Raw genomic sequence first — 14,781 nt, 5'->3', positions numbered from 1 at the left:
AGTACATTACAAAACAATGTTCTTTTTGAATTTCTTTTCAGTCTGACCACAGTGCTATCTGCTGACACCTCTGTCCAGTTTAGGAACTGTCAGCAGAGAGCACTGTGGTCAGCGGCTGTCCGGGCATGCTGGGAGTTGTAGTTTTGCAACATCTGGAGGTCCGCAGGTTGGAGACCACTGGTATAGAGTGTCAGCGCCGGTGTCCGCAACAAACAGGAGGAGGGCAGCGCATGCGGGTGACATATGTGAGTAGTACCCTGATGGGGACAGCGCTGGGCTGGGCTAATAATTAATTGGGGGGGGGGCAGAACAGCGCTCTCAGGTCACATATGATTAGTTCCCCGATGTGGGGGCAGCGCAGCAATGGGCTGATTCATTCCCGAGGGGGAGGGGCCGAACCGGTATTGTGGTATGGGTTAAAATTCATATCGTGCAGCACAAAAATTTCGGTATTCGGTATGAACCGGTATACCGCCCAGCCATAATGTGTCCCATGTTATATGTGAAGCATCCAGTCTATAGAGAGCTGAAACAAATCTCTATATTAATGTAGTTATACCATATTTATTATAATAGGCATAGATACATAAATGGATAGATAAGAGATATTTTACATGACACATGATGTGTACAATTCAATGCACAGCTGTCATTCCATATATTATCGTAATTATTGTCTAATATTGTAGAACAAAAACATGCATCCATATATATATATTATATATATATATATATATATATATATATATATATATATACTATTAAGCTTAGGTTCAGCTCATGTGAAATCAATATAAAGACATTAATATAATTATATTCGATGACCTATGAATATAAGAAAGTTTAATGAGCCAATATAATGGAGCCATGTTTGTCATTTGGCACCATTCATTGTAATATTAACCATATATTAACCCTTAATGTAGTTAACTCTAGCAGGTTATTATAGGGATGAGTAAAAAAATGGTTAATGCAAATTCAGCTCTGCCGCATCTAGGGTGGCATGTTGTCATATGTCTGTTTATTTTGTAATCATACAAAACAACTTACATAGACTATCAGGACTTTTCCCAATATATTATAAAAAGCATAATCTAAGACTGATCAGAACAAATCTATGATCAATATTTTCATCAGGACAGGAAAGTGTCAGAGGTTTCATGTCAAGCAGTGGAAAGGTTGACTGGTCTCTGGGGGCATCTACTGGAAAACATATAAAACTGCAGCTTCTAAAGAAGAAAATCATACTCTATATACAGGGATCCCTCGAGTACCAATATTAATTGGTTCCAGGATGACCATTGTATGTTGAGACCATAACTCTATATAAACCTGGTAATTAGTTCTAAATTTCCTAAAATATCATCCAAAAATAGGAAAAATTGATGATTAACCCTTTAAGGACCAAGCATTTTTCAGTTTTTACACTTTCGTTTTTTCCTCCTTACCTTTTAAAAATCATAACCCTTTCAATTTTGCACCTAAAAATCCATATGAGGGCTTATGTTTTGTGCCACCAATTCTACTTTGGAATGACATCAGTCATTTTACACAAACATTTATGGCGAAACGGAAAAAAAAATCATTGTGCGACAAAATTGAAGAAAAAACACCATTTAGTAAATTTTGGGGGCTTCTGTTTCTAGGCAGTAAATTTTTCGGTAAAAATTACACTTTATCTTTATTCTGTAGGTCCATACGATTAAAATGATCCTCTACTTATATAGGTTTGATTTCGTCGTACTTCTGGAAAAAATCATAACTACATGCAGGAAAATTTATACATTTAAAATTGTCCTTTTCTGACCCCTATAACTTTTTTATTTTTTCACGTACAGGGTGGTTTGAGGGCTAATTTTTTGCGCCGTGATCTGAAGTTTTAATCGGTACCATTTTTATTTCGATTGGACTTCTTGATCGCTTTTTATTCATTTTTTTATGGTATGAAAAGTGACCAAAAATACGCTATTTTGGACTTTGGAATTTTTTTGCGTGTACGCCATTGACCGTGCGGTTTAATTAATTATATATTTTTATAGTTCAGACAATTTAGCCCGCGGCGATACCACATATGTTTATTTTTATTATGGTTACATATTTTTAATATGGAATTTGGGAAAAGGGGGGTGATTTAAACTTTTAATAAGGAAGGGGTTAATGTGTGTGTTTTTAAACTTTTTTTATTTACACTTTTAGTCCCCTTAGGGGACTTTTAGGAGGAATCATTAGATTCCTCATATAGATCATTGTGGTTTCATAAAACCACAATGATCTGCGTGCTCTGTGCTCGATTGATAAAGCCTGGCCCTGCCAGGCTTTATCATTCATAGAGCCGGAGCCACCGCAGCAGGAGAGGTAAGCCCTCAGGCTACCTCAGTAGTGGATCGCTCCCCCGCGATCGCGCTGCGGGGGGAGCGATACACCCCACTGGACCACCAGGGACTTAATACAGGCACCTTTAGACGCCGCTGTCAACTTTGACAGCGGCGATCTAAAGGGTTAATAGCCGGCCGCGGCGATCGCCGCATGTCGGCTATTAACGCCAGCCCCCAGCTACAGAAATCAGCTGGGGGCTGGCCGGTATGACGCGGGCTCGAGTCGGGAGCCCGCGTCATACCCCGGTAACGGTCATTGGACGAGTATAGATGTCCATGGTCGTTATCGGGTTAAAGAAAAAAAAGTAGATAGCTAATACAGGTAAAGCAAATCCTTACATAGAAAAGTAAGAAAGAGCTGCTGGGAGCTGTAAATCACTGATGTAGAGGACAGGAGCTTCTTCAGAGTCCTGTACAGTACACGCAATGTCCTAAAAAAGTAAAATGGAGCCGCCCTTACTTGGTGTCCAAAGGAGCAGCTAATCCTGGCATGTGTAAGGGACAGTATAGAACATGTAGTACTAGATAAACTCAGTAGAGACTCATTAGGGATATAGGTTGATCTTGATGGACTCTTGATGGGTCTTTTTTCAACCTTATGAACTATGCTACTATTTTATTTCCCTGAACCATATGGAGGCGCTACCAGACAGCCAGACAGTGCATGCACTTCAGAAATACAGGTCTTTTACCACTGAAATGCCCATTCTGACTGGTCAGTTTTTTCAGCCATTGACATATTTTGCAGATCTGGACTGTCCATAGCATTGTATGTAGGCTTCAAGTTACAATGGTCCAGTAAAGATTATTGTAAGAAAATATTATAATCTGAGGCCATTGAAAGTTGAGAGACCATTGTAGAAAAATATCAGAACAGTGACATCAACAAGCAGTGGCAACAGCAAGCAAAGAAAACAGACACAGACATGCAGGCCCAAAAAAGGGAGGAAAAAAAGCTAATTGGACATAATTTCACACCAAACTCCAAAAATGGGCAGGACAAAATTATTGGCACCCTTCCAAAATTGTGGAAAAATAAGATTGTTTCAAGCATGTGATGCTCCTTTAAACTCACCTGGGGCAAGTAACAGGTGTGGGCAATATAAAAATCACACCTGAAAGCAGATAAAAATGAGAGAGGTTCACTTAGTCTTTGTAGTGTCTTTCTGTGTGTGCCACTCTAAGCATGGACAACAGAAAGAGGAGAAGAGAACTGTCTGAGGACTTGAGAACCCAAATTGTGGAAAAATATCAACAATCTCAAAGTTATAAAGTCCATCTCCAGAGATCTAGATTTGCCTTTGTCCACAGTGCGCAACATTATCAAGAAGTTTGCAACCCATGGCACTGTAGCTAATTTCCCGGATGAGAAAAATTGATGAAAGGTATCAACGCAGGATAGTACGGATGGTGGATAAGCAGCCCCAAACAAGTTCCTAAGATATTCAAGCTGTCCAGCAGGCTCTGGGAGCATCAGTGTCAATGCAAACTATCCGTTGACATTTAAATGAAATGAAACGCTATGGCAGGAGACACAGGAGGACCCCACTCCTGACACAGAGACATAAAAAAAGCAAGACTACATTTTGCCAAAATGAACTGGAGTAAGCCAAAATCCTTCTGGGAAAACGCCTTTTGGACAGATGAGACCAAGATAGAGCTTTTTGGTAAAGCACATCATTCTACTGCTTACCATGAATGGAATGAGGCCTACAAAGAAAAGAACACAGTACCTACAGTGAAATATGGTGGAGGTTCAATGATGTTTTGGGGTTGTTTTGCTGCCTCTTGCACTGGGTGCCTTGAATGTGTGCAAGGCATCATGAAATCTGAGGATAACCAACAGATTTTGGGTTGCACTGTACAGCCCAGTGTCAGAAAGCTGGGTTTGCGTCCGAGATCTTGCGTCTTCCAGCAGGACAATTACCCCAAATTACCCCATATGTCAAAAAGCCCCCAGAAATAGATGACAACAAAGCGCTGGAGAGTTCTGTAGTGGCCAGCAATGAGTCCAGATCTAAATCCCATGGAACACCTGTGGAGAGATCTTAAAATTGCTGTTGGGAAAAGGCGCCCTTCCAATAAGAGAGACCTGGAGCAGTTTGCAAAGGAAGAGTGGTCCAACATTGCGGCTGAGAGGTGTAAGAAGCTTATTGATGGTTATAGGAAGCAACTGATTTCAGTTTTTTTTTTCCCAAAGGGTGTGCAAATATTAAGTTAAGGTTTTTGGAGTTTGGTGTGACATTATGTCCAATTTGCTTTTTTCCCTCCCTTTCTTGGTTTAGTTCCAATACACACAAAGGGAATAAACATGTGTATAGCAAAACATGTGTGAGTGCAATACTTTTTTGTGAGAAAAAAAAAATATATATATACATATATATATATATATATATTTATATGGTATCACTGTGTGCAGAAATTTCAGAACTATTAAAATATAATGTTAATTAAACCAAACTGTAAATGAGGTAAAAGAAAGCAAAAAAAAAAAAAAAGAAAAAACTTCAGAATTGATGATTTTTGGTCACTTCATATATCAGTAAAAAATGAATAAAAAATAATCAATAAGTTCCATCTAAACAAAAATGATACCATGGCACAAAAATGAGCTTTGAAACAACCCTATATACGAAAAAATTAAAAGTTATGGGGGTTAGAGTAGGGCAATTTTACCCATACTTATTTTCTTGGGAAAAGTTTGAATTTGTTCGAAATAATTAAAATCTAACAAAACCTATATGAGTTGGGTATCATTGTAATTGTATGGACCTACAGAATAAAAATAAAGTGTCAAGAAAAAACTGCATAAAAAAGAACCCCCCTTTCGTGGTAAAATAAGTGAGGTCATTACAAATTAAAATTAGTCCCGTATAAAACAAGCCTATAAAAAAATCCTGCTGGTGGAAAATTTTGAGTTATGGATGTTAAAGAGGTTCTCCAGTGCTTACACATCTTATCCCCTCTCCCGGGATCTTGCACGCAGCACTTCATTTGTAATCAGTCCCCGGAGCGTGTTCGCTCCAGGTCTGATTACGGGCGACCACCGGGCCGGCGGCGTGTGACGTCACGCCTCCGCCACCGTGTGACGTCACGCTCCGCCCCTCAATGCAAGCCTACGGGAGGGGGTGTGATAGCTATCACGCCCCCTCTCGTAGGCTTGCATTGAGGGGCGGAGCGTGATGTCACAAAGGGGCGGAGGCATGACGTCACACGCCGCCGGCCCGGTGGTCGCCCGTAATCAGACCCGGAGCGAACGCGCTCCAGGGACTGATTACAAACTGGGTGCCGCGTGCATGGTCACGGGGGTCCCCAGCGGCGGGACTCCCGCGATCAGGCATCTTATCCCCTATGCTTTGGATAGGGGACAAGATGTGTAAGCACCGGAGAACCACTTTAAAGGCGAAGAAAAAATGAAAGTGCAAAAATGAAAAATCACTCCATCCTTAAAGCACTAGACATATTCTTAGACTGTAGTTTCCTATGAAGGGTACACTGACTTCAGTATAAATTCCCATTTCCTTGTGGTAACCACAAATGTGATAGACCTGTAACCCCAGTACAGAAGATTGCAATTCATTTTATGGAGTTAAAAAGGTTTAGTGAAAAGAATAGAATACAAGTATATAGGACAATTTACTGTCATAATTGCAGGGGAAAAAACTGCCCTTGGCACAAATGCATTATTTATCAAGCCTTCCTCCATCCACCATTAACAACAGAAAAGGCATCATCATCTAAGTTGGTAGAAAAGGCCATGGATTTTATGTTTTAGTCCATGAAACTGATTTACTAACACTTCCAGGCATTTTTCTCAGTTTCACAATGAAAACAACATTTAGTAGTCAGGGTAGTGGTTTATCTCTATGGCAAATACCTGATCTGTTTTCCAGTTGTGGCCTGTCGTTCAAATCTTAGCTTGATCCCTGGTGATCTAATAAGAGCTTGAGCCAGGATAGTCTAGTTGAGACCAATGCATGTGGTTTGGTGAGGGCCCTGTCTTTGTTTTGCATTGAATTTAGGTTGGAACTAGTTATGTCATTCCTTGCCACTTGCATATAAGGAGAAAAATCATTGTGAGCACTAGGCACATAATATAATAGAGACTGAGTTTAAGCAATCAAAATGCATAGGACGCTACACCTCAAGTGGCCAAAAAAGTGAATATAGGGGGTGCTCAAATGCTAAAACAAGTCAAAATGTCCATCAACTGAGAAGTAGTGAAAAAAGATTACATTGGCACACACCCAATTAAAACGTAGCCTTTATTACTTTATGAAAAATAGCCAGCCAACTGGAAAAAGACAACTCCGGCCGCAGCTGGTACTAAGAGGGCAACAGAACGTAAAACAGCGGGAGACCGTAAAACTGTTCCCATTTTGGCTTCAGCAACAGTCGTCTGTTCCTGATAGGCAGGCTATTTTAATGGAGTAATACAGGCTACGTTATAATAGGGTGAGTGCCAATGTAATCCTTTTTCGCTAATTCATCATTGGGCTCGTGACTGGTAAAGTGAGAGAAGAGAATGGTGTTCATGGTTAATAATCATCTGTTGTAACCAACCTCTATGCAAGGTATGGCATTTATCAGTTTTCCAGGAAGGCATATAAGGCTAGATTTATACCATGGATATGGTGTACGGTAAGTTTGCACTGTGTGTAAGAAAATCTAACTAAACAAATAGCAAATGTATCCATAGATCCTTATTACCCGAAGGAGGCAAAACAAGTGGAATTTAGCTTCTGTTTAGTTGGTTTCCATTGGGGTTTCCTTTTATTTGTTGACTGGAGTGCGTAGACCTTTGTGCACATACTGAATAGTATATGATCTTGTGACGGTGGTTTGAGGTACCTCCTGACACTGCAATAACCCAAGAATTACCCAAGACTCATTATCTTACCCAAGACACATAACCTTATGTTTCAAACAAGTATTTTATCTGGCTTTCCAGGCGTTTTTTTCAAGCTCCAATTGATTTCAATGTGAACTTCCAGGCAGAACTGCTCTGAAAAATGACACGTCACAACTTTTTTGAGAACCAGATACTTTTTTATCACTTTTTGATGCACCTTTTTGGGGAGTTTTTGCCCAAGTGAACATACCCTTAGGTTTATATACAATTGGATTGTTAATATTACTATATGTATTAGTAATACAATGAAGAATTACACATACAGGAACTGGAAAGACAATGGCCCTGATTTACTATCGTAAACCCAACATGTTTTGTCGGGTTGTGCGCCAGATTCTGGTGCATTGCACCAGAAAATCTGTCTGCGCCGGAATTTGCACCAGAATTCTGTCTCATTGCGCCAGAATTCTGTCTGCGCCAGAAATGAAAAACCCAACCAACTATCCATTTTACTGAGAAAACCCAAAAAAGGGGAGTGTCTGTCAGGGAAAGGGGGCGTGGTCACAGAAAAGGAGCGCGTTTTCCCGAAATTTTCACAAAAACCCCAAATATTTACTAAGGTTTCCACATAAAATGTGGGGGGGAACCCGACAGATCAGAGCAGGTGTAAAAAAAGCAAAATGTAGGGAAAAGTGAAAAATGTAGGGAAAGCTTAGTAAATACTGTGGGAAAAAATTTGTAGGGAATTAAAACCCACAAAGAAACCTACACAACACTCTTAGTAATTCAGGGCGAATGTGAAGGAGTTTTCCAAAGTAGCCAATAAGATTATAGCCCTCAATTTTTGATGTGGCTTAATGAAAAGAGAAAAGAATCTTATTGGTTGTTCTTTTCTGTGTCATTTGTTGATAAATATATGCCATAGTATAGTGCTTGGAATTTCAAATTATGAATATCTCAAGGTATACTGAGATTAGTTCAGAATACTGTATAGCAATAGGCTACATAAATCCTTATTATACTTGTAATATAGCAGTTTAAACAGTGAATTTTCAGTTGCCCAGAGGTAGTGGCTGGACACAGCAATCACAATGTCTCTGCTGCACATACACACACACACACACACACACACACAGACTGGAGGCTCTCTTTCTCTCTGTCTCCCTGCCTCTGTTTCTCTCCTGGCATGCCCCTTCCTTCCCTATTGATCGACTGAAGATGGATTTAATACCGGACATCACTGATCGCGGTGATGCACAGTATTAAACCTGCAGACGCTGCGATCAAACTTGACCGCCACATCTGAAGTGAAACCAAAACCATCCCAGCGGCTCAGTCGGGCTGTTCGGGACCGCCCATGTGAAATTGCAGCGTCCCGAACAGCTTGCAGGACACGATCCCTACCTGCCTCCTGTGTGTCCAATCGCCAAATGACTGCTCCCTGCCTAAGATCCAGGCAGGAGCAGTCTAGCGGCGATAAAACTGATCAATGCCTTGTTAATTCATGGCAGTGATCAGTGTAGGAAATCAATGTGTGCAATGTTATAGCCCCCTATGGCATGAAAATAAAGTGTTAATAAATGTGATTTAATCCCTTCCCTAATAAATGTCAGAATCACCCCCCTTTTTCCATTAAATAAAAATAAACATATGTGGTATTGCCGCGTGCGTAAATGACCGTACTATAAAAATATATAATTAATTAAACCGCACAGTCAATGGCGTACACGTAAAAAATTCCAAAGTCCAAAATAGCGTATTTTTGGTCACTTTTTATACCATTGAAAAATTTATAAAAAGCGATCAAAAATTTAGATCAAAACAAAAATGGTACCCATAAAAACTTCAGATCATGTTGCAAACAAATGAGCCCTCATACCGCCCCATATGCAGGAAAATAAAAAAATTTATAGGGGTCAGAATACAACATTTTTAAACGTATACATTTTCCTGCATGTAGTTATGATTTTTTCCAGAAGTACGACAAAATCAAACCTATATAATTAGGGTATCAATTTAACCGTATAGACCTACAGAATAAAGATAGGGTGTCATTTTTACCGAAAAATTTACTGCATAAAAACGGAAGCCCTCAAAAGTTACAAAATGGCGTTTTTTCTTCAATATTGTCACACAATGATTTTTTTTTTGTTTGGCCGTGAATTTTTGGGTAAAATGACTAATGCCACTGAAAAGTACAATTGTTGGTGCAAAAAATAAGCCATAATATGGATTTTTAGGTGGAAAATTTAAAGGGTTATGATTTTTAAAAGGTAAGAAGGAAAAAACAAAAATGCAAAAACTGAAGAATGCTGAGTCCTTAAGGGGTTAAGCAGAGTAAATGATAAGTTTAGGAAAGGAAGGAAACAAGAAAGGTGCCTGATAAGAAGAGAAATATAAATTCTCTGATAATATATATTAAAAAATGGTGTTACTTTCACATGTATTTTTGATTTACGTAACTAAACTAAATAATTAAATGTTGTTTTTTTTTTGCAGTGAATTATTTTGATTCTGGACTAATGCCCATTCTCGAAGCAAACAAAAGATAAACAGACAATCTTCTTAATGCCTACAAAAGTTTAATACATGTTTTTTTTTTTTTGGAATAATACAGTATTGTATTTCTACTTGATCCACTCAAAGGAAATTTGTCAGATGGTTTCACGAAATGTAATAAGTCAACGATCCATTGAGGATCATACCTTTATATTTGGGAACTTCTGCTTGTGAATTGAATAATTAATGTTTTTTATGTATGCAGATTAGTAGTAAGTGCCCACAGGATGAAACCATCACCTTAAGACATTTGAGGTGATTGGCCCCGCCCTGTGGACACTTATTGCTAATCTGCATATATGAAAAAAAAAATAGCTTGACTCACAAGCAGAAGTTCTCATATCTAAAGGTGTGACTATGAAGCTGATTTTAACCCCTACCTGATGCAAAGAACAAAACCATATGACAGATCCCCTTTAAAATGAAAGTCCCATGCCCCAGCGTTCTGAACATTTTGTTCAGAACGCTTGGAGCGGACGGCCGTGATTGTGATGTCATGGCCACGCCCCTCTGAACTTGCTAGCAACCCTGTGAGTTAATATCAGTTAAAGAAAATCTGTCAGCCAGTTCACCCACACTAAACCGAATATACTGGGTGATAAAGTGGGTGAACCGGAGTCCAACGAGGGGTCACTTACTTTAGGTTGTGCCCTAGCCATTGAGCTCTCCTCCGATAAAGTTCTGTTTGTTCTCTCTGTAGTAGCGCTTTAAAGGTGGTCCCCCGGTGTCCATATTTCTTTGAGTCCCGGAGGAAGGGGCCTAAACCTGCCCACGTGGTTTGCATATTCATTTTCTTCACATGCCCCCGGAGCGCAGGGCTCTGTCTGCAGAGCGCATGCGCTTGAAGATGTGACGCAGCTCTCACGTCCTGATGACATGAGAGCTGTTCGTCCCCAGACAGCGCTCTGCACAGTATAACTGTGCATGCCCCGGGCCCTCGCTACTCCCAACTTCTGTAGCGAGGGCCCGGGGCATTAACAATTACACTATGCAGAGTGCTGTCCAGGGACGCACAGCTCTAACGTCATTAGGACATGAGAGCTGCGTCAAATCTTCAAGCACATGCACTCTGCAGACAGAGCGATGCGCTCCGGGGCATTTGAAGAAAATGAATATGCAAACCACGTGGGGGTGGGCTTAAGCCCCTTCCTCCGGGACCCTAAGAAATATGGACTCCGGGGGACCGCCTTCAAAGCGCTACTACAGAAAGAACAAACAGAACTCAGTGGCCAGGGCACACACTAAAGTAAGTGACCCCTCGTTGGACTCCACTTCACCAACACTATCACTCAGTATATTTAGTTTACTGTGGGTGAACTGGCTGACAGTTTTCCTTTAACTTTGTTTTGTAATGGTAGTCTTAAACAGAATTGCATGAAAAAGCTATAGCTAAGATGAGTAAGAATTGCACCAAACTTTTTAAACATTTGTGCCATTTTTCTGGAACAAATTTGCCAGCCATGACATGGCATAAAGGATACACACAACTAACATGCTGGTTTCAAATATAACATCAGGGGAGCTTCGAGGTCTGCTGCATACTTAGAGGTTTACTGCATACTATCTTTATTGAGTTCAGTGTATAACATTATGCAGTAAGTCCTTAGAGGGGTTTGTCAACATTTAGTATCTCTAAAGTGTATGACTCTCATTTAGGCACACTTCCCCACCATTTTTGACCCTCCCAGAAATCACACATTGATCCTGTAGATAGGTGATAAATGCTGTTTGGGGGAGAATCTACTTAAAGCTCCCTCTGGTGGTGGATGTGGGTAGACAGCAAATAATTTTTTTATATAACCCATGTAGGGGATGAGGAGTTCTGTTTCACAAAAGTAAAGCTGCAAAAACTTTATGAAAGGTTACGAAAATAATCATAAATCTATTTACAAGGTATGGTGCCTTCATGAGTGTAATGCAATGAAATATTCCAAACTGCATATTGTATAAAATTAGAAACACAAAAAGTATGGGGTCAGGGGTGCTGTATTACAATATGGCTCTGTTAGGCTGGGTTCACATATATCAGGCGTCCGGCATAGTTTGCCTCCGGCGTGCACCATAGGGAAACTGATGCTAGAACCGATTAATTTGAATGGGGAAGTTCACAATCATCCAGCGTCCCATATTGTCATCAGTTGCGGCATCAGTTGTGTCGAGATTTAGTTCAAATATGCCAGATGCCGTACATATGTAAACCCAGCCTTAGTAATATGCATGAGCCTAAATACTGAATTAATTACAATGAAAGGTGGAAGAGTGTAATGTTAGGAGAATTACAAAGGTGATTATAAGTTTATAATAAAAAAGTTACACAAACTCTATGTCGCGTATGTTTGTGGGTACACCATTGGATTTCTCGTAAGCCCTCACAAAGCATCAGGCTGATTTATTTCTTGCATATTGAAAATGAAACTTGTTCAGCATACGGCAACATTCAATCTTTAATGGCACCATTGGGACTAAGGGTTCCTGATTATATACTGGAAATGAGACAAACAACTCCATGAGATTTTTATTGAATTGGAAAAATACACTTAAAGTGTGAGTGGGATAATTGGAATTGTATTGTAGAAACACAAAACTTTCCAACTTTACAAGATTAATAAAAACAACTTGTGCAAAAAAAAACTTTTTCTTTCTTCTGTATTTTATTACAGAAGTATGTCATGTAATTTAAGGTTTGATGAGGTTTTGCAAGTAAAATTCTGTTTCCTCTGCACTCGCTAATAGTCATGAGAATCTGTAGTTTGCACCTTCACATTAAAAATGCATTTCATTTTTTTTCTAAATTATTCACCCCGCCTTTTATCCAGATCATGTCTTTGAAAGGAGGATGAGGATAATAAATGGAATAATTCATGATTTCCCATTAAATATGAAAGTTTCTTTTACAGAGTTTAGAAAGTGAAGTTGTACATAATGTGCAGGACTTCATTAGAACTTTTTTAACCTTTTTATGAAGAATTATAAAATCTCTGTGGCTGCACTAAGTATATGATGAGATGCAGAACCCAATGTCTTGCTCAACAGGTGCAGTGTATGGTTAATAGCAACAAAAACTGAAAGAAAATTCGAAAGAACTTGAACGGAATGAAGACCTGACTGACATAGGTAGAGGCAAAACTATTTACATTAATAATAATGAAAATAAAAAAAGTAGGCAAAACAAAAATATGTTTTATTTGCTAGGCTTGAATTTACAATAAACTAGGGAAAAACAACTTTTTTCTCCTTCATGCATACCATTCCAGATAACATAATCTCATGTTGTAATTACAATGTAACAAAAGTACAACCAAAAAAACTTAATAACTTATTAAAACTACACTAATATCACCTGTGCAAGTACTTCAACACCTTAAGGGGTTAAAATTCAGCACTCACAGTGCATTTTTATATATTTCACAAAGATGCGTGTTCTGAATGTCCACGTACCTCTATATTATGCACCGAGAAAGACTTACAATTTGGACAGCTTACAAAGAAAGCTTAAGAATATAACTATAATTCAAATATATACATTTTGTCAAAATAGATTTTGTTATCAACTGAAACCATGACGGCAAAGATATAAATAAACATTTTAATATCACTTTTGTGAGTTACTGGCTGAGTATTACAGTTAACAGCGAGTAGATTCCGACATATCTGATACATCTCTATCGCCTTCAGTACGCTTCCAAAAAACACACATCAAATGTAAAGCAAACTTACATAGCCGTTTCCTCTTTCGACAGCTCTTTGATATTCTTCTGCCGATGATGATCTTTGACATCTCTGTCCCTGATCAAGTGAATCCTGAATTAAAATAAAGACAGAGAAAAGAGTAGTAGAAATGCATAATGTTCTGCAGTGCTGTGCTTCACATAAATAAAATAAATAAAATTTACGGCAAATGTTTTGTCTTCATTAGACGTTGTTATTAAAATCTATCCAGGTGTAAAAAAAACAGGTTTAAATTTTGCAGAGCTTATTTTATTTCTGGGAAAAACCTGTTTCCGCGCTGCTTTTTGTACAGCTTTACAGGATTCATTATCATTAAGATATTTCCATAGATCATACATCCCATTTTCTAATAAGGTCACAATAGTTTTCAATTAGTTTTATTTCATTAAAAGGTTTTGCATATGAAGCACTAATACAGGTTTAGGATTAACCCTCTCCAATCCATATACAAGTTGATCAAGATTATTTAAATAACATTCAAGTAAAACTACATTTGTTTTTCAGTAAATGTTCTTTTGTACTAAGAGCATTAAAAGATTTTATTTTACCTCTTAGGCATCACAATTAAGAAAATAGTCATTAATTTGTCATTTTGTAAAATTTTTATAGTATATTATGTACACATTTTAACCCCTTAAGGACTGGGCGATTTCACGTTTTTGCATTTTCGTTTTTTCCTCCTTGCCTTTAAAAAATCATAACCCTTTCAATTTTGCACCTAAAAATCTGTATTATGGCTTATTTTTTGTGCCACCAATTCTACTTTACAGTGACATTAGTCATTTTACCGAGAAATCCACGGTGAAACGAAAAAAAAATTCATTGTGCGACAAACTTGAAGAAAAAATGCCATTTTGTAAATTTTGGGGGCTTCCGTTTCTACACAGTACATTTTTCGGTAAAAATGACACCTTATCTTTATTCTGTAGGTCCATATGGTTAAAATGATACCCTACTTGTATAGGTTTGATTTTGTCGTACTTCAGAAAAAAATCATAAATACATGTAGGAAAATTTATACGTTTAAAATTGTCATTTTCTGAGCCCTATAACTTTTATTTTTCTGTGTTCAGGGCGCTATGAGGGCTCATTTTTTGCGCCGTGATCTGAAGTTTTTAGCGGTACCATTTTTGTTCTGATCAGACTTTTTGATCCCTTTTTATTCACTTTTTGGGGTATAAAAAGTGATCCAAAATGCGCTATTTTGGACTTTGGAATTTTCAATCAGAGTCGGGACACGGACGGGAGAAGGTAGGGACCTTCTTC

At 38.6% G+C, this 14,781-nt stretch overlaps 1 protein-coding gene across 7 annotated transcripts in view; it reads right to left on the bottom strand.

Moving 5' to 3' along the window:
- The window catches only part of TTC29 (tetratricopeptide repeat domain 29), a 267,225-nt gene that overhangs the window by 231,082 nt on the left and 21,362 nt on the right, over nucleotides 1-14,781 (bottom strand). For all 7 annotated transcript variants that reach the window (XR_008890045.1, XM_056562838.1, XM_056562843.1 and 4 more), the window contains exon 3: nucleotides 13,504-13,587. Coding sequence is in view for 6 of the 7 variants with exons in the window: in XM_056562838.1 (XP_056418813.1) it covers nucleotides 13,504-13,587 (84 nt within the window). In the remaining variant the exon portion in view is untranslated. The remainder of the gene's footprint in view (nucleotides 1-13,503; nucleotides 13,588-14,781) is intronic.

This window comes from Hyla sarda, chromosome 1 (assembly GCF_029499605.1).
Source record: "Hyla sarda isolate aHylSar1 chromosome 1, aHylSar1.hap1, whole genome shotgun sequence".
NCBI lineage: Eukaryota > Metazoa > Chordata > Amphibia > Anura > Hylidae > Hyla > Hyla sarda.
This window is presented reverse-complemented; position numbering and strand designations above follow the sequence as displayed.